At 42.8% G+C, this 27282-nt stretch overlaps 1 protein-coding gene across 1 annotated transcript in view; it reads left to right on the top strand.

Moving 5' to 3' along the window:
* Positions 1-26931, top strand: part of fars2 (phenylalanyl-tRNA synthetase 2, mitochondrial) — a 119771-nt gene extending 92840 nt beyond the window's left edge. The window contains 1 exon segment of the mRNA XM_090199015.1: positions 23623-26931. Within this exon segment, the coding sequence (XP_090055141.1) occupies positions 23623-23761 (139 nt within the window). The 3' untranslated portion in view covers positions 23762-26931.
* The last annotated feature ends 351 nt before the right edge of the window (positions 26932-27282 follow it).

Here is a 27282-nt window from a genome sequence, read left to right as displayed (position 1 = left end):
ACCCCATAAAAATATAGGGAAAACATTTTTTTGTTTTGTGCAAATTTATTTAAAACAAAATACAGAAATATCTCATTTAGATAATTATTCACACCCCTGAGCCAACACTTTGTAGAAGCACCTTTGGCGGCAATTACAGCTTTCGGTCATCTTGGGTATGTCTGTATCAGCTTTGCACATCTGGATTTTCTCCCGTTCTTCCTTGCAAATGTTCTCAAGCTCTGTGAAGTTAGACGAGGAGTGGCAGTGAACAGCAACTTTGAACAGCACTAGCGGGGCAGAAATTTTACAAACTGACCTGTTGGAAAGGTGGCATACTATGACAGTGCCATGTTAAATGTCACTTAGCTCTTCAGTATGGGCCATTCTACTGCCAATGTTTGTCTATGGAGATTGCATGGCTGTGTGCTCAATTTTATACACCTGTCAGCCACAGGTGTGGCTGAAATAGCTGAATTTACACTGAAGGGGTGACCTTTGGGGTCACTTAGAAATTATTTTTTGTTCATTACAATAGCATCAAATTGATCAGAAATATGGTGTAGACATTATTCATGTTGTAAAGGACTATTGTTGGTTGAAACAGCTGATTTATTTAATGGAATATCTACATAGGTGTACAGAGGCCCATTATCAGCAACCATCACTCCTGTGTTCCAGTGGCACGTTGTGTTAGCTAAAACAAGTTTCTCATTTTAAAAGGCTGATTGATCATTAGAAAACCCTTTTGCAATTATGTTAGCACAGCTGAAAACTGTAGATCTGATCAAAAATATATTTTCCCAGATCACGAAAAATGACAAGAAATGTCAGAAGCTTCCGTGATCACAAATCATGTCGATACATTGGACCCATTTGCAAAGAATAGATATTTTAAATTCTCAAACCAACAGCAGTGCCTATATGATGTCCTTCCATACAAGCGTGACATGCTGAACTGATGCTTCTATGCAAATGTTGTTTAGCAGTAGGTTAATATAAGTCCCACATTAAAGGCAAACTTGTCATCTGTAGCACCATAGACTCCACTGATCAGCCAATATAAGCAGAATAAATCAATGCATGCATACACACTCCTATTGAATATGCATACAGCTGTATTGTGAGTTGCCCTATGCCATCTTCATTTACCAAGTTTATCAAGAGATTTACCATTCAAATAAAAGTATTACCATTATGTTATGTAGTTAGGTTGATAAAAAAGTCAAATGTATTGTTCGATTTTAAAATTGATGCATTAACACGTTCTCTAGTGGCAATGCCAATATTATGTGCAAGATGATGCATGACACAATATACAAATATGAGTGGGCCATAGATGTGCTGCTCTATGCAGGCTATGAATTGAAAAAATGCCCATGTGTAGGCATAATGACAAATTACCAAAAATAGACCAATGTTACTCCAATGAAAGAGTAGAGCAATGCTTATGCTAATACAGCACATACATAAAAACAATGTTTGTCTTTAGAAAATACTAAGATCCTGGCAGAAAACAAACAAATCCAACAAACGAGAGCCTGAGGCATTTTACGGAAATCCAAGTCGACGTTTCACCGGAGCCCACATTACCAAAGATGCAGCTACCCATGCGGGTGCCTGATGGTTATTGCAGAGAGGAAGGTAGTCACACTGCTGCACGGTCAATAATTCATTCTCAATAATTACTTTTTTACAAACTTTGTGTTAAAGGCTCAAATTATCTACTATAGCTTGTATGTTTGGGATGGAAATCACAATGTTGTGTCAATGCCACATCAGAAAGCTGGACTGCGAGATAACATTAGGGGTTGACACAGCTGTCAAGTTGCTGAAAAGCTGGAGCTGTCATTACACTACCATTGTCGGATCTAATATTTTGCGGGTGACCATATAATTTCTGTCACTTATTCTTGGACTGATTGTGAAAACGACATGTCAAAGTCAGTCAACTGCCAGTCCTGATGACATTTGCTCATTGTATTTTGAGAATGTTCTAGAAAACGTAAAAAAACTTGATTGAAAAATTCTCTCAGGTGATAGATAGTGCTGTGGCGGTCATGAAATTCAGCCAGACAGTAGCTGTCAATCAAATGACTGCCGATCTCACGGTAATTGACCGTTAATTAACATGAACACGTTTAGCAATATAGTAGTCAGAACAGATCAGTATTTACATTTTAAATAATTCACTGTGAGGTGAATTCTTGGGCACAGGAACGATGGTGGTCTGCTTGAAACATGTTGGTATTACAGACTCAGACAGGGAGAAGTTGAAAATGTCAGTGAAGACACTTGCCAGTTGCTCAGCGCATGCTCAGACTACACCTCCTGGTAATACATCTGGCCCTGCGCATCTCCAAACAACTTAGCAGCGAGGACTAAATTCCAAACAACTCAATTGGCTAGTTCAGCGATCTGTCAAGAAATGGGCAGGTTGTAACTTGATCCTATTGCTACGATTGGATAGAGTGAGGCTGTAACTCCTCTCCCTTTCACACCGCTCTCCATCGCAAATACCACTTCCTGGCTGCTGTTTTCATGCTACTATGATAACTAGCTCAATGGCGACGACATTTGCTACCAGGCCATACGTTTGCACATTATCTAACAAGGGGACCAACTAAATTGGACGAGCTAAATGCACGTATATCCTACCAACTGGACATTAAAAACTGTAATATCTTATGTTTCACCGAGTCGTGACTGAACAACGACATGGTTAACATACAGCTGGCGGGTTATACACTGTATCAGCAGGAGAGAACAGCAGCCTCTGGTAAGACAAGGGGTACAATCTATGTATATTTGTAAACAGCTTGTGCACGATATCTAAGGAAGTCTCAAGGTTTTGCCCGCCTGAGGTAGAGTATCTCATGATAAGCTGTAGACCACACTATCTACCTAGAGAGTTTTCATCTGTATTTTTCATAGCTGTCTACATACCACCACAGACCGACGCTGGCACTAAGACCGCACTCAATGATCTGTTTACCACCATAAGAAAACATGAAAACGCTCACCCAGAGGCGATGCTCCTAGTGGCCGGGGACTTTAATGCAGAGAAACTTAAATCTGTTTTACCTATTTTCTATCAGCATGTTACATGTGAAACCAGAGGGAAAAAACTCTAGACCACCTTCACTCCACACAATGAGACGTATGCAAGCTCTCCCTCGCCCTCCATTTGGAAAATCTGACCATAATTCTAACCTCCTGATTCCTGCTTACAAGCAAAAATTAAAGCAGAAAGCACCAGTGACTCAGGCAATAAAAAACTGGTCAGATGAAGCAGATGCTAAGCACAGGACTGTTTTGCTAGCACAGACTGGAATATGTTCCGGGATTCTTCCGATGGCATTGAGGAGTACACCACATCAATCACTGGCTTCATCAATAAGTGCATCGATGACGTCCCCCCCGCAGTGACTGTACAATCATACCCCAACCAGAAGCCCTGCATCCGCACTGTGCTAAAAAGGTATAGCTCCCGTTTTCAAGAAGCGGGATTCTAACCCAGAAGCTTATAAGGAATCAACAAACCATCAAACAGGCAAAGCATCAATACAGGATTAAGATCAAATCATACTACACCGGCTCCGATGCTCGTCAGATGTGGCAGGGCTTGCTAACTATTACAGACTACTAAGGGAAGCACATCCGAGAGCTGCCCAGTGACACAAGCCTACCATGATGGACGTTCCTAAGTGTTGTTCTTGTGCAATTGCCATAGGCATCTCATTCACATTTAAGTGGGGAAACATAGAAAGTTCAATGGACAGCAGTCCAAAAGGTTATCTTCAATAATTAATGTATTGCCCTGAACGGACGGGTTTTGGCCTTCGCCTTATTCAGCATGCAGTGTCAATGAGACATACATGAAATGAGCACATTCATAAACTTTCATGAACTTCATGAACTTCACTCTCTTCTTAACAAACCCTCAAATCTGTGAGCTAACTTTAAAACTTAAAACTTAAAAATATTACAGTCAAATTTAACATGGTAAACTCATAAGCATGAATAAGAATTATATAGAAAGTGATATGTTTTCAAATGGAGAATGTTTCTATTTTGAAGTGACGAAATGCACACATCTATAAGCCAGAATAGATTCCGACCCTAAACTTTCTTACAGCTGCACTGGGGTTGGACACCCTGGAGCCGGCGCGATACAGTACCAATAAAAAGTTTGGACACCTAATCATTCAAGGGTTTGTCTTTATTTTTACAATGTTCCATATTGAAAAGCATTCCAGGTGAAGCTGGTTGAGAGAATGCCAAGAGTGTGCAAAGGCAAAAGGTGGCTTCTTTGAAGAATCTCAAATATAAAATATATTTTGATTTGTTTAACACTTTTTTGGTTACTACATGATTCCATATGAGTTATTTCATAGTTTTGATTTCTTCACTATTATTCTACAATGGAGAAAATAGTCAAATTAAGAAAAACTCTTGAATGAGTAGGTTTGTCCAAACTTTTGACTGGGACTGTATGGCTCAGAAAAACGTACCTCAATCCAGGGGTGACAAATGCTTTGTACTCCGAATTGTCCCATTATTGTCACACCCTGATCTGTTTCACCTGTCTTTGTGCTTGTCTCTACACCCCTCCAGGTGTCGCCCATCTTCCCATTATCCCCTGTGTATTTATACCTGTGTTCTTTGTTTATCTGTTGCCAGTTCATCTTGTCAGGTCTTACCAGCGTTCTCTCCCGCCTTCCATTTCCTCTAATTCTGTTTCCTAGTTTTTCCCGGTTCAGACCATTCTGCCTGCCCTGACCCCGAGCCTGCCTGTCGTCCTGTACCTGCCTGACTTTGACCTGATTACGAACCTCTGACTGCCCTGACCCCGAGCCTGCCTGCCATCCTGTACCTGACTGACTCTGACCTGATCGCCAACCTCTGCCTGCCCTCAACCTGCACTTTGCCTGCCCCGTGTTTCTAATAAATCATCTGAGAACTGTACTATCCGCCTCCCGTGTCTGCATCTGGGTCATACCCTGAGTCGTGATAACTATCTGTTACGCCGAGAAGACTGAATGACTGGTAGTTTTCTGGAAAACTGCTCTTTCGTCCTCATGATAGATAGCAGAAGCCACAGCAGCCATTTTGGAATGGCAGTGTCAGCCAATCAGCTCCTTTTGTTTTGCAACGCAACATGTCATTCCATAATGGCTGCTGTGGCTACTGCTAGCTAAGGGGACTAGGACGAAAATTGTAGTTTACTTAAAAACGAGCAGTTCTTCAATCTTCTCTGTGTAACAGTTGGGATAATGGGATAGTTCAGAGTACACTACATTTATCAGCCCTGGATTGAGGTACATTTCTCCGAGCATTATCTCGCACCGGCTTTGTGGTGTCTTAATCTAAACAGGAAGGGTCTCAATATATTATGGCTAAGCACGTTCGAGCACTATTTCTCAAAACTAGTAATTGGTATTGGCCATATTGGGCTGAACTTTGAGTGTTCAAAGGAAACTTTTGACCGTATTTTGAATTTTAAAAGATTGAGTTTGTATTAGGCTATTAGAGAAGGGTTGTTTCTATTAATCTTAGGCAGTAGGCTCAAGCAAGCCTGTTTCTGTAACGTCTGCTTCTAACTCACACCCTCAAACATGTAGATCCCCTGAATGCAGCTCACTTTCCAGCCCACTATCCAGCTCACACTCTCAAACACCTAGATCCCCTGAACGCAGCTCACTCTCCAGATCCCAATCACCTTAATTATAATCACCTGTTCACACACCTGTATGTCATTATCACACACTATTTAGTTCAGTTCGTTGCATCCCATCACTGAGAGGTATTGTTTGTTTTGTGACACACGGCTTTCAGAGTGCTGGGTTTCCTGTGATTTACTCGGCCTATATATGATCGTTTTTGCCTGCCTCACTAAGGATGCCTTTTGCCTATTCCCTGCCTGTACTTTAGCCTATCGTATTTCCTGTTATCTACCTATTGCCTGATCTCCCGGACGACATTACTCGCCTTTTCCCTGCCTGTACTGTTGCCCTTTTGGACCCCCTGTGTATGACCTCCTGCATGCCCCTGGACCCAGCTACCTGCCTCCTCCTGTGGTCCTCTGCAATAAACACCTGCTGCGCCCTGCACTTGAAACCAGCTCTCTGTCTCCCCTTGTGTTCATTAGTTTCTCTCCCCAGTCAGAGGCAGTTTGCCTGTCTCCCAGACCCTGACCATTGACCAACAGCAACAGCCTATCCTCCTTAATTATGCCAATTTGAAGGCAACAATTGTGGGGGGAAACCACTAATCATGTTTATGCAACCTAATAATCACCATTAAAATACTTCCATAACTAACAAAATGTTTTATTTCAATTTGAGAATCTGCAATAGAAATTGAGCCACCCTAGTCTTCATTGATACACACTAAGAGGGTTCCTCAAATCAACATTTATTTGTTGCGTATACATATTTTTCAGATGTTATTGCAGGTGCCGCAAAATGCTTATGTTTTTAGCTCTAACATTGTAGTACATAACAATACACATAAACACCCAAAATAAAAAGATAGAAATGAAGAAATATAAGAACTAGCAATGGCAGATTCCGGAATATAAATATCCAGTACCAGTCAAAAGTTGGAACACACCTATTAAATTAAGGGTTTTTCTTTATTTTTACTATTTTCTACATTGTAGAATAATAGTGAAGACATCAAAACTATGAAATAACACATAAGGAATCATGTTGTAACCAAAAAAGCGTTAAACAAATCAAAATATATTTTATATTTGAGATTCTTCAAAGGAGCAACCCTTTGCCTTGATGACAGCTTTGCACACGCTTGGCATTCTCTCAACCAGCTTCCAACAGTTGTGAAGGAGTTCCCACATATACTGAGCAATTGTTGGCTGCTTTTCCTTCACTCTGCGGTCCGACTCATCCCAAACAATCTCAATTGGGTTGAGGTCAGGTGATTGTGGAGGCCAGGTCATCTGATGCAGCAGGTGTGCCTTGAATTCTAAATAAATCACTGACAGTGTCACCCGTAATGCACCCCACACCATCACACCACCTCCTCCATGCTTCACAGTGGGAACCAGACATGCGGAGATCATCTGTTCACCTACTCTGCATCTTATAAAAACACGGCGGGTGGAACCAAAAATCTCACATTTGGACTCATCAGACCAAAGGACAGATTTCCACTGGTCTAATGTCCATTGCTCGTGTTTCTTGGCCCAAGCAAGTATTTTCTTCTTATCAGTGTCCTTTAGTAGTGGTTTCTTTGCAGCAATCCCACCATGAAGGCCTGATTCATGCAGTCTTCTCTGGACTGTTGATTTTAAGATGAGTCTGTTACTTGAACTCTGTGAAGCATTTATTTGGGCTGCACTTTCTTAGGTGCAATTACGTGTAATGAACTTATCCTCTGCAGCAGAGGTACCACTAGTTCTTCCTTTTTTGTGGCGATCCTCATGATGGTTTTTGCGACTGCACTTGTAGAAACTTTAAAAGTTCTTCAGATTTTTTTCGATTGACTGACCTTCATGTCTTAAAGTAATGATAGACTGTCATCTCTCTTTGCTTATTTGTTCTGTTCTTGCCATAATATGGACTTGGTTTTTTACCAAATAGGGCTATCCCTACCTTGTCACAACACAACTGAATGGCTCAAACGCACTAAGAACGAAAGGAATTCCACAAATGCACACACCTGTTAATTGAAATGCTTTCCAGGTGACTACCTCATGAAGCTGGTTGAGAGAATGCCTGGTTGAGAGAACTCAGCAAAAAAAGAAATGTCCCTTTTTCAGGACCCTGTCTTTCAAAGATAATTCATAAAAACCTAAATAACTTCACAGATCTTCATTGTAAAGGGTTTAAACACTGTTTCCCATGCGTGTTCAATGAACCATAAACAATTAATGAACAAGCACCTGTGGAACGGTCGTTAAGACACTAACAGCTTACAGACGGTAGGCAATTAAGTTCACAGTTATGAAAATTTAGGACACTAAAGAGGCATTTCTACTGAATCTGAAAAACATCAAAAGAAAGATGCCCAGGGTCCCTGCTCATCTGCGTGAACGTGCCTTAGGCATGCTGCAGGGAGGCATGACTGCAGATATGGCCAAGGCATCAAATTGCAATGTCCGTACTGTGGGACGCCTAAGACAGCACTACAGGGAGACAGGATGGACAGCTGATTGTCCTCGCAGTGGCAGACCACGTTTAACAACACCTGCACAAGATTGGTACCTCCGAACATCACACCTACAGGACAGGTACAGGATGGCAACAACAACTACCCGAGTTACACCAGGAACGCGCAATCCCTCCATCAGTACTAAGACTGTCCCCAATAGGCTGAGAGAGGCTGGACTGAGAGCTTGTAGGCCTGCTGTAAGGCAGGTCCTCACCAGACATCACCGGCAACAACGTCGCCTAAGGGCACAAACCCACCGTCGCTGGACCAGACAAGACTGGCAAAAAGTGCTCTTCACTGACGAGTCTCGGTTTTGTCTCACCAGCGGTGATGGTCGGATTCGCGTTTATCGTCAAAGGAATGAGCGTGACACAGAGGCCTGTACTCTGGAGCAGGATCGATTTGGAGGTGGAGGGTCCGTCATGGTCTGGGGAGGTGTGTCACAGCATCATCAAACTGAGCTTGTTGTCATTGCAGGCAATCTCAACGCTGTTGGGGGTGGGTTTGGCTGGGGGGCATTCCTTGGTTCATTGCTCTCTAGTGACTCCTTGCGGCGGGCCAGGCCCCTGCAAGCTGACTTCTGTCATCAGTCGAACGGTGTTTCTTTTGACACATTGGTGCGGCTGGCTTCCATGTTAAGAATTAACGCGACTTGGCGGGTCATGTTTCTGAGGACTCTTTGTCGATCTTCGCCTTTCCCTAGGCCATACGGGAGTTGCAGCGATGAGACAAGATCATAACTAGCATTTGGATATCACAACATTGGAGACAAAAATGGGGTAAAAATGTAAGAAAAATGGGAATATTTGCATCTACTTTTTGAGATATTACCTCCAGTCAACTTGTGCAATACCTTATGAAATAAAGCAGATTGCGTTTTTCTTTTCACCTGTCACATAATCCTTAATTATGAAGTTTATCGTAGTTCCCCAGAACAGTTGAGCGAGTCATGTGTTTGTTTGTAAAAGCACAATGGGAGAAAGCGAGCTGGTGAGTCCATAGAGTTCTACATCTATCGGTGAGTCTCTTGTTGTGTGGCGCACATGAGTTGATGATATACTTTTATGCAATTCACTACTAAATGTTTGCCATCAGATATCTTATAATGTCTTTCTGCCATAAGTCAAAGAGCTCTGGATGAGTTATCTGTACAGTTGCTTTTTTTCCCACTAGTGTTTTTTTTCTCTTCCTTTCTTCTCCTGTTTGCTCCTAGGACACATGGAGCTTTTCTTTCAGAAAAGCATGCATCACAACTTTGTTCATTTGCACAATTTCTGTCATTCACTTCTGCTTGTAAATGTCCACACTCAACGAAAATGACATTTGGTAGCTATTAGCTATGCTTGTATAACTTTATGAGCTGATTTTGCCTGTTTTGCGGTAAGTTTGTTAGTTTTCGCTCGTTAGAATTTAAGCTAACTATGTGATTTCGCAATTAGTTTGTGCTCATTTTGTTAGCATTCTGGTATTAGAGGCCCAATGGGCTTTTCTTGCATTTTTAGTGCAGTAACACCGTAAATACCGCTATGAGAGGATAGTTTGACAATATGAAAATCTGGATACTGCCCAAGCCTAACTAGAATACAGTATATTTCTCATCCCTGGATTGTGGTAAGTTTTTCTGAGCCATATCTCGCGCCAGCTCCATAAAACAGTATGGGTTTTTTGGGAAGGGTGATGGTTCTATGTGGAACCATAATAACTCAAAGAACCCTGTAAGCCCTTCAATCGTTATTTGCAGTTCACAAAAGGGTTCTTTGCTCTTATAGTGATAATTCAAATGTATGGGCGGTGACTCATTGGAATATTTTTGTGGCGTGGTTTTCTCACAGCTCTTTTTGTGCAACCGTGAATGAGAGTGTAATACCAATTGATCTAATCTGTTGTGTTCTGACATTACCTGTTCTATGACTATGGCCAATAATGGTACACTATATATACAAGAGTATATGGACACCTCTTCAAATTAGTTGATTCGGCTAATTCAGCCACACCTGTTGCTGACAGGTGTATAACATTGATCACCATGCGCAATGTCAAGCGTCGGCTAGAGTGGTATAAAGCTCACTCCCATTGGACTCTGGAGCAGTGGAAATGCGTTCTCTGGAGTGATGAATCCCATTTCACAATATGGCAGTCCGACTGATTAATCTGTGTTTTGCGGATGCAAGGAGAACTCTACCTGCCCCAATGCATAGTGCCAACTGTAAAATTTGGTGGAGGAGGAACAAGGTCTGGGGCTGTTTTTCATGGTTCGGGCTAGGCCCCTTAGTTCCAGTGAAGGGAAATCTTAACGCCGAAGCATACAATATTTACAATATTCTACTTGCACATCATCATCTGTACATCCAACCCTCCAGTGTTAATGCTAAATTGTAATAATTTCCCCTCTATGGCCTATTTATTGCCTACCTCCCTACTCTTCTACATATGCACACACTATACATAGATTTTTTCGATTGTATTATTGACTGTACGTTTGTTTATGTGTAACTCTGTGTTGTTTGATTTTGTCGCACTTCTTTGCTTTATCTCAGCCAGGTCGCAGTTGTAAATGAGAACTTGTTAAATAAAGGTGAAATAAAAAATGTAATATATAAACAATGACATTCTAGATGATTATGTGCCTCCAACTTTGTGGCAACAGTTTGGGGAAGGTCCTTTCCTGTTTCAGCATGACACTGCCCCCGGGCACAAAGAGAGGTCCATACAAAATAATTTGTCAAGATTGATGTGGAAGAACTTGACTGGCTTGCACAGAGCCCTGACCTCAACCCCATTGAACACCATTAGGGATGAATTGGAATGCCCAATATCAGTGCCTGACCACACTAATGCTCTTGTGGCTGAATGGAAGCAAGTCCCCGCAGCAATGTTCCCACATCTAGTGGAAAGCCTTCCTTGAATAGTGGATGCTGTTATAGCAGCAGAGAGGGGCCCAATGTCCATGATTTTGTAATTAGATGTTCAACGAGCTAGGTGTCCATATACTTTTGGTCATGTAGTGTATCTTGAGAACGACTCTCTTATGGCCTTATCAACGGAGAGTGGTTGACTGAGTCAGTGGTTTTCAATTCTCTCCTCAGTGACCTCCAGCTGTTCCAGAGCTAGCACAACTGATTCAACTTGTCAATTAACACAATAATAACGCCTATGAAATTGTAACAATGTAACATGGCTAACCAGAATTTTTTTTAAACTGTATGTTTCTTCAAAAGGATCTACAAAGAACTTTTGAGATTGAGGAAGTTTCTTTATAGAACCATTTCCCAAAAAGTTTCTAAATATAGAGCCACAAAAAGGGTTCTATATAGCCCCTATTAAGGGTTGTAACCATAGCGGAAACCTTGTTTTGTGCTACTGTAAATATATAATGGTTCTTTAAAGAACCCAAGAAAGGGTTCTTTATAGCACCATACAGCAGTGGTATTCAAACTTTTTCAGCGGGGACCCCTTTTCTTCTGCCAGAGTTTCTGGGGACCCTGTTTTTTTCCCAAGAATTTCTTGCGACCCCACCTCACCCCAAATCTAACGAAACAACCTTAAATTGTTGTACTTCGTTCAAAGGATCAATAATCTGTTCTCTTTGTTGCATTCTGGCGACCCCACTGCAGTTTGATTCTAACTTTGAATACCACAGCCATACAGGTTACATTTAGAACCACATGAGCATGGTTCTTTATAGAACCTTCCAGTGTTGTAGTACTCGAGACCGGTCTCTGTGTCTCGGTCTTGTCTCGGTGTGGGATATCATTTGACTTGGTTTCGACTCGGTCTCGGACGATGATGACTCTGGATTTCTTCCGGCGACCAGCGGAGTCAAAACGTCAATTATCAGCTCCCATTTAGTCACACGTGGATGTTTACCAGGCCAAATATCCACACTTCTTTCATGACACATCAATATTTTGTTGCCTATCGACACCCGGGCTTCCTACTTTACCCGTAACATTGCTGTCCTTTACTTTTGTTGTAAAATATCTTCAAACTTTGTCTCCCTCGTCGGAACTTCCTTTATTCGCTGGTAGGGAAGAGTAGGCTCACTATTAGTAAGGGAAGGGGGGAAATTGGGAAGGGACCGGGGGAAATTGTAACTTTTTTTTGTCTTTTTACGTTTGGGTTAGTGATCATTTGCAGAATGCCTCTTTATTTGCTCCCAGCATGCCTTTTCCCCACCATTCTGAATGTCTAAAGCAGCATTTCTTAAAAGTATGGGTTGCAGACATAATAATTAGGAACTCGGTCAAGGTCTCAAATTACTGTTGAGAGTTAGAACATATAACATATGCCATTTAGCAGACGCTTTAATCCAAAGCAATTTACTGTCATGTGTGCATCCATTTTACTTATGGGTGGTCCTGGGCATCAAACCCACTATGCTGTTGTTACAAGCACCATGCTCTACCAGCAGAGCTACAACGGATCACACCTTTCATGTTGAATAATAGAAGACTCAAGGTGCAATTTCGAAATTTGGTTGTGCCTCAGCAGTTTTTCTCTTGTCATGACAGTCACTCAATTAGTCATGTCAGCTAACAAGTTTTTGATTGGTAAGTTAGTCTAGCCAGCTTTCTACACTTGTAGTTATCGTCGATGAATACCGACCGGGCAAGCAGGGCATGTGCCCAGGGGCCCTGACCTCCAGGTGGGCCACACATTGATTTTCTTAGTCACTCTCATTTAGATATCATATTAACAGGGCATGATTCATGGCAAAAAATTTGTAGAATTGCAGGAAATTTGTTATAACATTTCTAAATGTTCTCTATACCCCATGGCAAAAAGGGGGCATATTTTAATTTGGGTCTTAGGCTGTAAACATTTACATACCCTTGGTCTAAAGAATCCATATTTTCTTCTGAAATATTAAAACAGAAATACTGGAGATGAATAACTTTTGTTTTGGTGGCGATTTGACACAATTACAATCACGGTCTTGAATTGGACTCACATTTTTCTGGGGTCTCGGTCTTGCCTCGGTCTTGGAACCCTCGCCCCCCCCAGTCTCGGTCTTGCCTCGATTGCTCGGTCTTGGTCTTGAATCGGTCTCGCTTTATATGTAGCACCTTAAAGGGATCTGCTATGGTTACAAGCCAAATAACTCTTATTTGGCACTATATAGAACCATTTGTATTTAGTGTGTATGGATGCATGCCACAATGCAAAGCAGTAAGCTAGTTTATTTGTCCTTTATTAAATGTTTCTAATTGATTTCAATATGGAAGGGAAATCAGGTTCTCGTGTTTGTATGAAGTGTTTCTTGATGAGTATAAGGCAAATTTATTAACTAAATGCGAACAATTGTGTTATTCTTGTACCATATTTTTGTGTAAAAATTGTAGCTGTTCATTCAATTGGGGAGGTAAAAAGGGGGAATGGGGGGGCGGGGCACAGGATGCTCTCCCATGATGAAAGGGGGGGCGTAACTTAAAAGGTTGAGCAAGCACTGATCTAGCTAATAATTAGCACAAATACAGATGGGCAACCACATGCTTCAGCCTATTTTTTTTATAGCCACTATGCTGCATAATTTATGATACAGATGATAATGCTTATTACTAAATAGCACAGCAGCCTGATAACATGGGGGTGGCTGATATCATGTATCTCACATCCGGCCGTGATTGGGAGTCCCATAGGGCAGCGTACAATTGGCCCAGCATCGTCCGGGTTTGGCAGGGGTAGGCTGTCATTGTAAATAAGAATTTGTTCTTAACTGACTGCCTAGTTAAATAAAGGATACATGATTTCTAGAAGGGAAAATCACGTTTTATTTAAATTAATTTTGGAGTATAAAAGTCACTAAATCTGACTTTCTCACAGGCATTCTACAATTGTAAAATGAACGTTAGATGAACTCTACAGCAGGTTCCAGAAAAGAGGTGTGTGCTGTCAGTGTGTGTAAACAGAGATACTGCGTTAACAACATTGCTTCAACTAGTTTGATTGAACTGAGCTCCGTAGTCTGGGTAATGAGAAGGGAGTGGATGCAAAGTACAGCAGAGGGCCTTGGTGGGTTCAGGCTAACTGTGTGTGACCTGCTCACATCATTTTCCTCCCACTGTAATGTGTCTTGGTCTCTGGCAGGGGAATTCAATCAGATGGAGAAAGAAGCGTAATGTCTTCTAACCCCTCACTGACCTACTCACACACACACACACAAACACAATCTAGTTGCATACACACTCAGAAGCAAGGCCCTATCCACCTGCCACGTTGTGGTGTGAATCATGTCGGCTGTTGATCTCTGCACTCTCCCCCTAAGCTTTATCTCGGCAGCCTGCCATGATGACGATAGTAAGGGCCACGTTATTACTTGAGCTCTGGCTCGCCGCTCCATCCAGAGCCGCCACTGCACTCCTGCTGCCCGTGCGGGATTTATCCCAGACCATCAATATCTCACTGGCCGGGGCCTCGCTTCTAGGGGAGGGAGGGTTTATTACTCATATATTCTGAGCCTGGGACTCCAGGCCCCGACTGGAGGTTCAAGTCGTAAAGGCAAATACTGGAAAATCCCTGCAGTGCAGCCCCCCCCCCCCCCCCCCCCCACGGAGATCCCGGGCTTTGAGTTATTTACAGTGCCGAAGCAAGACCCCAGTCAAAGAGGAAGCAGCAGCCGCGTGTTAGCCTCTGATCCTTCGACAAACAATCGGCGTCCCCATGTACCGTTGTCCTCTTAAAGGTAGTTAGTGTCTTCAAGTATGATAAACCTTGGCAAGCAATGTTTCCTTTTCCTCCTGGTCACTGTGGTTACTGACAGAGAAAAGTAGACATGCTTTATTACTCTAGCTACCATCACATGGCTGTCTGTGCAGTAGCTCGCTATAGGCTAGCTGTGAGAATCTGTTGCTGGTTCCTCAAGGCCAACCAGTGAGGAAGTCAAGATAAAGAACTCTGGAGATACAGGCCAATACCAAGACTATAATAGGGCCAAGACTGTCGAGATCAAGACTCCATCTCTGACACCGGAAATGAACAAACATTTTGAAAGGCTAATCATGGCGACACCATATCCATGCTGGCTGGATCGGATCATTATTTTCTGTGTAAATGCTTCTGGTACTGTATCTCAAGGTAACAGCATCCGCACTGCTTTCGCTCATCCAAATAAAAAGCTCCATCCATCTGCAGGTATGGGCATGTTGTGGACCACGCGACTGTCCCATTATGGACCGTCTTCAAAGCAGGGGCCCATCCCGTCTCTGATTCACAGGAAAGACTCAACGGCAGCTTGCGATCGGAACAGATGGCAAGTAGACAACTGTGTAAGCGAGCGACGGAAGCGCTTTCATATTGGCAAATAATTGACAGACCATCCCTGAGCATGAGTACATTTCCTGATGAATAGTCACCTGTTAAATCATTGACATCTCCCTGTTAATGCTTTGCTTTTTTCGGAAGCCTGGTCCCAGATCTGTTTATGCTGTCTTGCCCTTGGTATGACAATGGCATAAGGAGTTGGCAAGAGAGCAGCACATCTGGGACCAGGCTACCTTTTAAAACTATGACGGTCTTTAATGCCTTAATTGACACCTCTCCCGCTCATCTCCACCCCTCTTCCTCAGCAAACAACCCACACTAAAAACAAATTAATTCAAAAAGCAGCACATGCACATTGCAAACCGTTTGACTCTACTGACGCTGATCACCTGCAACAAGATAGAGTACATGGAATAATAGATATGTGGCCCAAACACAGATAAGATTTTGATTTTCTTAATTTGTTTTTATTTTAGTAGTATGAAAGCTGATAGTACCCAGAGTTGCTACATTTCATACTGAAAAAGAATACATCTAATTGACTATAAGCTGATTTTTTTTGCTCATAGTTTGTATACTGTACGTCGTAACGTTGGTGCCTCTTCTAACTCCTTCATTGAGTACGTTTACATGCACACTAGTAACTCGATATTAAACTAATTATGGCAGTAGGCAGATTATGCAACAGTCATGTGAACACTTTGCTCTGCTTCTCTTAGTCGGTGTAAGGTCAAAATCAAAGTAAGCATACGCCGATTAAAACACCACATTTTTCTGAGCAATCTTTCAAATGATTAGGACATGTAAACTCCTTAATCTGCGGATCTGTGAATGTGCTAGCACCAGCCGAGCGAGTCTCCCTCTTTAGCGCGAGTGAAGTGTGTTCGGAAACAACTGATCTTAGTGGTTTTCACATAAAAACTTCATATGTCCGAACTGAGATCCCAAGTATGCTTCCCAAAAATAATATGTTCTCTGTGGTAGAATGTTCATTTTGATTGGCTATTTCCTGCATTTATCACGGTATATTATCAGGTAGCCAGATTTTAGATGTGTCCATGTAAATAGGATTAATAGGTAAATCGTTCTTCTTGCAAAGCATGTAAATGTTTTAATCAAACTATTATATTAATCTGACTATCCACAGTAATCACATTATTGTGTGCATGTAACCATAGTCATTGACAGTGAGTTGAACTGGACTTGTAGTTCAATCTTTTTCACCAAGGTTTTCAGCTGGTTATTTTTCTTTTTTTTGTGTGTCTTGCAATTAAAACAGCGTTCCCATTATTAGGTCTTCATCTGGTCATTACCTAAAATAAATGTCTCCTGTTGGAAGGACATCATTACAATGGCGTTATCCATTTTAATAGAGGTGATTTTAGTGGGGCACCCACACACCTAGAGCCGATGAGTAGGGTAACATGTTTGTAAAAACACATCAACATCTCCGATGGTATATCCATCTACAGAGACCTTGTCAGTGGTAAGCTAGCTGTGACATCAAACCCCTACCGCTCTGTTCCAGGCAGCGATGCATTTATGGAATGATTATCATACTCATAATCATGTGGCCCCTTGTGTGTCTTGTATCCAGCCTCCCACTGGCCCTACTGGATGCCTGCTTCATTTGGCCCCACCACCGTGATGTGCATGGAAGCACATGTATTATCTCTTTCTCCCCAGATCCATCTATTGATAGATAGAAGTGTTTCCCCCTCTTTTGTGACAGGAGATCTTAATAATTAAATCGCTGCCGTTCCGCCGGGAGACTTCTTCTCCTGCTCGTCTGAGCTTGAATTTTAATTCGGGGCCTCAGCACAGCTCCTTGTTCTCATCGTGAGAGAATCTCTCTCGATTTCTCTCGAATTTCTCCCTGTCGCTCTCTTCCTCTCTTTTTCTTTCTTTCTTTCTTTCTTTCTTTCACTTTATTTAGGCACATTATTTCGTCATGTGCAATGTGTCTCTTCCACTCATTGTCTTGGAGATCTGGGGCGTCGGTGCAGATAGAGGAGAGATGCTGTTGAATTTAACATGAAGGGAATGTGAGCGACTGGTGCACCAGGTGGTTCCTCCGGATTTGTGTGTCTAAATGAGATTCAGTGTTTCAGCACTTTCTCCCACCTTGTTTTACAGTACGAAGGGTTAACAAAATCTGTCAAGATTAAAGGCTAATATCAACTATGCACACTTATAGTAAATCTAGTCTAAACCAAGGTGGGCCAAGTCCTCACATCATTAGTAACCTTGCATGACACTGAAACATTTAATTGCCCTGGACTGAAAGCTATACTTGTCAGTTACTTTAGCATATGTGTTGCACACTGACTTTGCACACTGACTTTGCACACTGACTTTGCACACTGACTTTGCACACTGACTTTGCACACTGACTTTGCACACTGACTTTGCACACTGACTTTGCACACTGACTTTGCACAGCTTTTCTTTACCCATTTGCGTGACTGGACAAACAAGCGCACACAAAGATTTCCGGCTTCTCCTCTTCTTTGGTTTGGTATTTCCAAAGACCCTCCTCCCCACCCCTCCAAAACAAGTGTTAGGGGCCACATGTTGACCAGAAGTGGGCCATTAACAGCAAAACTGCAAAAAGAAAAGACTGGCCCATATAGGAGGCACCAACGTTACAAGTATGATAAACCTTGGCAAGCAATGTTTCCTTTTCCTCCTGGTCACTGTGGTTACTGATAGAGAAAAGTAGACATGCTTTATTACTCTAGCTACCATCACATGGCTGTCTGTGCAGTAGCTCGCTATAGGCTAGCTGTGAGAATCTGTTGCTGGTTCCTGGCCCTGTTGTGTAACCATTGGACGAAGATGAGTTCTCCCGCTCTGAAAAAAATAGGGAGTGTTGTTTTTGTAACCCTACTTGTCTGTTGGGTCCAATTAGAAAATGAATGACTTGTCGGATTAATAAAGAAAGTCGAGAGGGCGGAATAGGAACGTTTAATGGAATGCAAATTGATTTCTGTGCCCACATCTCTTCCAAGCTAGGTGAAGATGTGAACCGAAGGCTGCCATCAAGGGAACAGGTCTTTCTTCCGCCACCTACCTTTCATTAGGGCCGGCGGACGCAGATTAGTGTTCAGACCTGAGCCAGATCCTCTTACAGAGGTACCACTATGTCTTCTTCTACTGCTAACACGTAGCTGTCATCTATATCTAGCACTAATGAGGGTAGACATCTTGAGAGACACACATTTTCCCCTCATTTGTGATTTCTCAGTAACTGAACTCACATTTTGTGTGTTCTTTGCCAGACTGCGATGTCATCTCTTTTGTTCAACAAAGCGCCACAGTTTGGAAATCGCATGTACTATTGGGGTGGCTGTGTGTGTGATTTATAGAAAGCAATTTTTTCACTCTCACAACCACATTGGCAAAACCACGCCATCATGAAAAAAAGAGAGCCCGTCTTAGAGTCTTTGAAGTGAAAAGATATTGAGATTTCCTCTTCAACAGACTGTACAGACTGTACAGAAACTCATCCCAAAGACCAAGAGAAAGACAAAAGAAGCCCAAACACATCCACGTTGTGAAAACCTGATCCAGCATCGCTAAATGTGTATCGCATGACTACCCCAGTGCCTTGTGGGTTACTAGCAGTACTGCTTGGCACCATTCGCATAGCATGGAGTCTGGAGAGTCCCCGGTCTGCTCCTTTTTCCTCTCATCTCGGAATATAATCACAGGAAGAACTAACAGCCCTTTCATGGGTGTTGTCTCAGTGAGCAGCCTTCCCCCGTTCCCTCTTGTGAATGAAACACTACACTCATCGTTTTGCTGCCCATCCCCAGGCCTAAAGCAACATACACAACATGAAAATGAATGCTTATTCCTGCAGCCCCAAAATCCCCCTGGATCTGCAAATTGCCTCAGATAACCCTCGATCTGATGGGGCATGTGATTGATATACCTTGTATGACCGTTATGCTTTTTTTTTTTTGTAAGACTTGTGTCAAATAAATTTATTCTTGGCAAGATTGCCGATACATTACATTGCATGATAATGCAAATCCCATGCTCCCTTAGTCAATGAACTGTCTCAGTTTAGAGGTGGCCTACATATTATGATGCATGTTTATAATGTGTCGGGTTTGAAGCACCAATTTCATCATGGTTATTTTCAGAGAAAGGATGAAGGATGGCTTAGATGTATCCCCCCAGTTCTTGTTTGAGGGGTTTCGAGAATAATGTAAATTGGATGCAGAGAGTCTCTATGCTCCGCTCAGTATGACATCAGTGTAAAAAAGCAACAGAGAGAAAAGGAGACAATAGAAAACAAAGCTTTAAGAAAAAAATGCAAACTGAAAAGACAAACAAGTGTATGCAAATGCAGAGGATGTTCCGAATCCTGTATGCCGCAGTTACTCAAGATTATTTCGCAATTACATTGGTGCGTATAGGATAACATCCTTCCGGACTATAGATGAATTACTTGAAAATATAGCATGTTTAGTATGACATGACTTGCAATCAACATTAAAACAAAAAAAGATTGTTTGAGGGTGGGAAAACATCTCAATGTGAAGAGACTGGAGTGGCTGTATAGGACATTTAAAGTGTGTTGTGCTATACCGACCAGACATACAGTATATGGACTCCAAGTGTGCGCGTGTGTGTGTGTGTGTGTGTGTGTGTGTGTGTGTGTGTGTGTGTGTGTGTGTGTGTGTGTGTGTGTGTGTGTGTGTGTGTGTGTGTGTGTGTGCGTGCGTGTAAGTCAGAGTGTTGGAGACAGAGGGGAAGAGAGAGAGCGAGAAAAGGGTGCATGATTGTCCCAGGCTAATAGGAGCAGTCTTCTCTCTAGCTGACTGGAACCAATTAGAGTGGGTTTCCTGCTTTGGCACTGGGCCTCCTCCCAGCTTTTTTCCCTCAGCCCAGCCCAACTCCTCCAAACATCCCCCTAAACATCGCTGATCTCATCACTCTGTCACTCGCTCTGTCGCTCTTGTGACTGTAGATACATAACAAGTCTGAGCCCTTTACCCAATAGACAAAACTGGTTATAATGATTACAACCACATTACAACCAGTTTGTAAGTCAGTTTGTATCGCAGTTTGTAACACTTTGTCTGCAGGATACCCTCTTCACTCACTGAAAATAGGTCTTCTCACTCCTGAATTTCTAAAAAGAGTAGCCTGGAGAGTCACACAACAGGTAATTAACAAAATCACAGCGTGTGTCCGGAGAACTGCATTTGTTTGACCTCATATTTTATTGAAGAATGATAATACATTTCGTTTTGACATTGTCAGCTGATGTGCTGTAAGTCTGACTAGAGTTTCCTGTGACGACAAAGCTTGTTTTGCTTCACTACATAACTCTTTCTGAACATACATTCCCGATTACAGTACTCCAATCTTTGTCAGATTATTTTCTCCCATCTGCCCCATCCTCCGTGCTCCTGGACAGGTCTGTTTTTCTCCCTTTGGAAGAAGCCTCTGTGAATAACCCACAGCCGGGTGTCTCACTGTAAACAAAATTCTGCAGGGCAATAAAAATGGAGACTGCTACAATAAAAAGCAATTGTTGTGTATGTTTGGATCACTGTTCTCTTCCTGCGCTCGCTGAATTATTGAACACCTGTGCGTTTGGTGGAAATGTCAGATGCTCTTTTTGCTGAGACAGAGGGGGGAGGAGGAGGGAGAGAAAGAGAGGGGAAACAAGAGAAACTATGCGTAAACCATCCTCCATCAAAAAATGCCTTTTCTAACAGGGCGTCATAGCTGATCATTGATTATTTTCAATGGGCTTGGACCCTGAATAATTTATTTCTCCATTATCAAGTCGGAATCGCCTCAGGAAATGTTCCTCCTCTCCCGTATAGTTTTGGGCTGCTTGCTATTATCATTGATTCACAGTTCTGGTTTGGAGCTAATTCCATTAGCTCATTAATTTGCATTTCTACATGAAGTATTGTCCTCTGTTGACATGTCGAGTCAATGATGGAGGGAGAGGGAGAAGAACAGTGGGAAAGCTCAGAGCTGCTTTTGGCTGTGTGTGTGTGTGCGTGTGCATGTGTGTGTGTGCGTGTGCGTGTGCGTGTGTGTGTGTGCAATGTGAAGCAAGCATATGTGTCCCAGTGGCAATCAGTGGTGGCCTAAATTTGTCAGGGTTGATATTTGCGAAGCTGCCCATAGTAGCTCTCTGGCTGAGAGGGTGAGGGACGGCCAGCTAGCTGTGCTGGAATCCATAGGCTAGTGAGGGGGGCTGGTAAACTGTGTCCCCTGTTTCTGCTGCCACTTTAAGGGGGAAAAAAACATTTCCAGCCTATTAATAACCAACTCAACTAGTTATTTTCTGTGTTTTCTCTCCTCTGCTCTCTTCCCCGTATTAATTCATGTATTTTCTCCTTGTGTTTCCCTATAAAGAGGATGTCGGCCCGATAGACCAATTATCTCTTTCCTCTAAATTATATTTTCTAATCTGTCAGTCACCTCCCGGTGATGTTCCCCGGAGATCACACTCTCTCAGGCTACTGCTATTCTTAGCGTGGCAGCCCACAAGGGGGGAGTTATCTGTGAAACAAGGTTGCCCTTTCAGAGAGTAGAGTACGGGAGCAAGAGACACTGCCGGCACAGCCCCTGCCACCGTATAGAACACTGTAAAGTCGCGAAAGATGGAAAAACCTAATCTATTCTCCTGTCCGCTGGAGAGAAGTGAAAGGCAAGAGTGTATCTCCCGTTTATGGGTCTGAAGGGTTTCCTGATTAAACGTAGCTAAGGCCCAGGCTCCATTTCATCCCGGCCCGAGTGTTGCCGCCCTGCGTCCTCGTAGTTGCAGCATCGTCTCATTTCTAGTGGATGTCTGTAGTGTCAGGGAAAAGAGCTTGCCTATGTTTTCACAGTAATGAGCAGCAATCGTCTGCACCGTTTTAGAAAATGAGCCCCCGTGTTGTTATGATGAGTGGCAACTTGAATGTTGTTACTCCGTAACACTTCACAGGCAGAGTCTGTGAAGTCTCTGCTGTAGCCTTGACAAATGAAGAGTTAATTGTCTTGTGTAGTCTCACCGAACTGGTAGTAGGAAGTATAAACAGCTTTCTGACACCCAGTGTTTGCATATTACATTACATTTTAGACATTTAGCAGACGCTCTTGTCCAGAGCGTCTTACAGTTAGTGCATTCATCTTAAGATACTGTGGCTAGGTGGGACAACCTTATATCACAGTTATAGTAAGTACATTTTTCCTCAATAAATCAGTGGAGTTAGAGATAGTAGGGGGAAGAGAGTCAAGTGCGAGTGTTAGTTCTCGAAAGGCATCCCTTTTGAGGGGTGGTGCTGTGCCGAGGAAGGCTTTTGACATGCGCCCTTAGTCACCACTTCTCTGTTTGCATTATTATCTCTGCAGCAGTAGACACCAGATGTGTTGTCCTGACAGTGGGACTCTGCTGGTATGAAGCCGATTCTAAATAGGCTTTTCTAGGGGATCCCATGGGGTTTGGGCTGTGGAATCCCAAGGCTCTGCCTTTCAGAAGTCTTCTCTCAGACATTTTGTGTTAGCTAGGTGCTCTGGGGCACAATACAAAATCTCAGCCATTGGTTTCAATGAGCCCTGAAATATGGAAATGACAAAAGGCACATGCTTAGCCTTTTAATACTACTGTTGTTCATGTCTTTTTCTTTCGCTGTACTCTGAAGATCGTCATTTCTGTCCCCGAGAGAGACAGGGACTGTGTGTGAGTGGCTTTCGTGTGCGTGCATGTGTGCGCAATCCAGTATCTTGACTACTGTAGGCTAGTCCTAACTACTGTGGTCCCATGTAGTTCCATTGGTAGAGCATGGAGCTTGCAATGTCAGTGTTGTGGGTTCAATTCCCATGTTGGTCCATTCTGAAAGAATGTATGCCCTCAATACTGTAAGTTGCTCTGGGTGAATGTATAATGTCTTTTCATGCCTATCAGGAATAGGGGGACATGTGACAATTGAATATTGTTAATTAAGCATCGTGTGATCTAATTGGGATTGTCAATATGGCCTCTCACTGGAGAGGTCAAACATAGCTCTGGCATTTAGTTTTTTTTGTGTTCATTATTCTGCATTACAGATTTCCAAAAATCTATGTATTTTTGAATCATGTTCGTGAAGTTTAAATTCCTAAATCGACTACGATTCCGTGACTTACAACCTCCCTTGAGCTCTCTGTCCTCCTAACCATGTTCCCTCTCTACTTCTCTCTCAACAGGATGCAGAAGCACAGCCACTGTTACCACATCACCTACCGCCACATGGAGAGGACCCTAACCCAGGAGGAGGTGCGCTTTCTCAACACCGCCATAGAGCACACTGCCGAGCAGGAACTGCGCGTAAAGTGGCAGTACTGAGACACCCTCCGCTGCCCCTTCCAATGGGTCTTGTTTTGTGAGAGCGAAAGGGGAGGGGGATTGTTTAAAAACATGCACAACCTTGAACAATGTATTTTCATTTACTCTTTTAAATTGTTTGTTTCTGTGTGCCCTACGGAACATAAGCATGAGGAGGGCTAGATATGGTGCACCAGGGGTCACGAGTCATGACCGCAATCAAATTCCACATGACCATTTAGTCACGGTAACTAGGCTTCTAACTAGCCTACCAAACTTGCTAACTGCCTGGTACTCAGCACTCTATGTTCCCTCTGATCACTCTGACATCAATGCAAATGTTATCGAAAATCTAATCAAACACTTCATGAGACCCCATGAGCTCATGTTAGGAAAAAATTGTATAGGCTATGAAATTGCTTGAGAAAACATGTTTTGATGGCCTCTATTAAAAGGAGGAGGATCCCATCAGCTTTCTATAGGCTACTTTATTTATTTCTCAACTTTCCGAATATTAAGCACATTGCCTCTCTTTACAACAGGATTATAGCATACACCAGGTAGGCATGAAAATGGCATGAAAATGAACCACGGGAAAAGCATAATCTATTTGCTATTTAAGTGCATAGATGACATGTACTTTTTCCTCTGTCCATGTTTCGAGACAGGTGCATGATAGTGGTCCATTCTAAATAAAAACAAATTTCACACATATATTAATTAGTACAGTGCCTTCAGAAAGTATTCAGACCCCTTGACCTTTTCCACATTTTGTTACGTTACAGCCTTATTCTAAAATTGATAAAATCTTTTTTTTTTCTCAGCAATCTACACAAAATACCCCATAACAAACCAAAAAAGGTCTGGTGATTTTTTTTACAAATTTATGAAAAAATAAAAACAGAAATACCTAATTAAATAATTGTTATGTTACAGCCATTTTCTAAAATTGATTAAATCGTTTTCTCCCCCTCATCGGCTCACAATACACCATAATGACAAAGCAAAAACCTTTTTAGATATTTTAGCAAATGTATTAAAAATAAAAACTGAAATATCACATTTACAAAAGTATTCAGACTCTTTACTCAGTACTTTGTTGAAGCACCTTTGGCAGCGATTACAGCCTCGAGTCTTCTTGGGTATGATGCTACAAGCTTGGCACACCTATATTTGAGGAATTTCTCCCATTCTTCCCTGCCAATCCTCTCAAGTTCTGTCAGGTTGGATGGTGAGCATCGCTGCACAGATATTGTCAGGTCTCCCCAGAGATGTTTGATCGGGTTCAAGTCCGGGCTCTGGCTGGGCCACTCAAGGAAATTCAGAGACTTGTCCTGAAGCCACTCCTGTGTTGTCTTGGCTGTGTGCTTAGGGTCATTATCCTGTTGAAAGGTGAACCTTCGCCCGGGTGTGAAGTCCTGAGCTCTCTGAAGCAGGTTTTCATCAAGGATCTCTCTGTACTTTGCTCCGTTTATCTTTCCCTTGATCCTGACTCGTCTCCCAGTACCTGCAGCTGAAAACCATCCCCGCAGCATGATGCTGTCACCACAATGCTTCATCGTAGGGATGGTATTAGCCAAGTGATGAGCTGTGCCTGATTTCCTCCAGACGCTTCCTCCAGACGCTTGGCATTCAGGCCAAAGAGTTCAATCTTGATTTCATCAGACCTTGTTTCTCATGGTCTAAGAGTTTTTAGGTGCTTTTGGCAAACTCCAAGCGGGCTGTCATGTACCTTTTACTGAGGAGTGACTTCCGTCTGGCCACTCTATCATAAAGGCCTGATTGGTGGAGTGGCGCAGGGATGGTTGTCCTTCTGGAAGGTTCTCCCATCTCCACAGAGGATATGGCTCTGTCAGATATGGCTCTGTCAGAGTGACCATTGGGTTCTTTGTCACCTCCCTGACCAAGGCCGTTCTCCCCTGATTGCTCAGTTTGGCTGGGCGGCCAGCTCTAGGAAGAGTCTTGGTGGTTGCAAACTACTTCCATTTAAGAATGATGGAGGCCACTGTTTTCTTGCGGACCTTTAATGCTGCAGAAATTTTTTGTTACCCTTCCCTAGAGCTGTGCGATGACACAATCCTGTCTCGGAGCTCTACAGACAATTCCTTCAACCTCATGACTTGGTTTTTGCTCTGAAATGCAGTGTCAACTGTGAGATGTAGAGAGGTGTGTGCATTTCCAAATCATGGTGGACTCCAATAAAGTTGTAGAAACATCTCAAGGATGATCAATGGAAACAGGATGCACCTGAGCTCAATTTTGAGTCTCATAGCAAAGGGTCTGAATACTTATGTAAATAAGGTATTTCTGTTTTTATTATTTTAAACATTTGCAAAAATAAATAAATGATGTTTTTGCTTTGTCATTATGGGGTATTGCGTGTCGATTGATGAAAAAAAGGATAAGGCTGTGACGTAACAAAATGTGAAAAAAGTAATGGGGTCTGAATACTTTCCAAATGCATTGATGGCGAGTGAGTTTCAAATTTGGGGAAGATAATTTTCACCATAAAAATGAATGGTGTTTTCCCACTAATTGATTGCTTTTTGGAACATTCGCGCTTACATCCTACTGCCGTCTGCACATTGCTGCACTTATAATGTTAATAAATATCCTAATAGTTTATCGCCACTTTAAGCTTACCGTTCTGATCTGTTGCATCAGCCTCATTGCTTTTAAAATATGTTTTAATGCTAGTGATTGTAATCATTTGGGATCCATCGCATTCCACAACTGTCCCAGACTATGTTGGGAATATTTGTTTCTCGCACAGAAGGACAAGTTGACCAATAAAATAGGTCAACTTTTGTACTATGGGGGATATTAGATCGACATAGGCTAGTAATTTTGCTGTTCGTTTGGCCTTCTCATCTTGTTGGGTGACGAAAGTAAATGTGGACAGTTCATCCAACATCTTCAATATACCCTGTCCGAATTCAATAAGGACGCGTGCCGTTGCTTCCCAAATGTGTCTGTCTTCACTTGTAGCCTGTAATAAGAACCTGAGATGCTGTGAGAAGGACCCAGTCACGTGACTGGAATTGGCTAATAAGAATTGAGATATCTGAGAGAGCCATGTGAGTGAGAGGTGCTTTGGAGCACGCAGGAGAAGGGAATTCTAATTATTATATTCAGCCCAAGGGCACAATGGCCACTGTCCGCAAAAGGCATGTATTTTTTTACAGGGCATTATGACCTGTGACCTCCGGTGGCAGCTCCCCGCCCCAGGCTTCCTGTGCGTGTTCTCGGCCCAGTACCACCAGTGCCAGCACCGCGCATCAGGCCTACAGTGCGCCTCGCCTGTCCAGCGCTGCCAGAGCCTTCCTCCTCTCCAGCGCTGCCGGAGTCTCCCGCCTATCTAGCGCTGCCAGAGCATTCCTCCTCTACAGCGCTGCCGGAGTCTCCCGCCTATCTAGCGCTGCCAGAGCCTTCCTCCTCTCCAGCGCTGCCGGAGTCTCCCGCCTGTTCAGAACTGCCAGTCTGCATAGAGCTGCCAGTCTGCAAGGAGCTGCCAGTCTGCAAGGAGCTGCCAGTCTGCATGG

Source organism: Oncorhynchus mykiss, chromosome 15 (genome assembly GCF_057628025.1).
Source record: "Oncorhynchus mykiss isolate SJ-2025 chromosome 15, ASM5762802v1, whole genome shotgun sequence".
Classification (NCBI taxonomy): domain Eukaryota; kingdom Metazoa; phylum Chordata; class Actinopteri; order Salmoniformes; family Salmonidae; genus Oncorhynchus; species Oncorhynchus mykiss.
The sequence above is the reverse complement of the archived record's forward strand: the minus strand, read 5'-3'. Positions and strand labels throughout refer to the sequence as shown.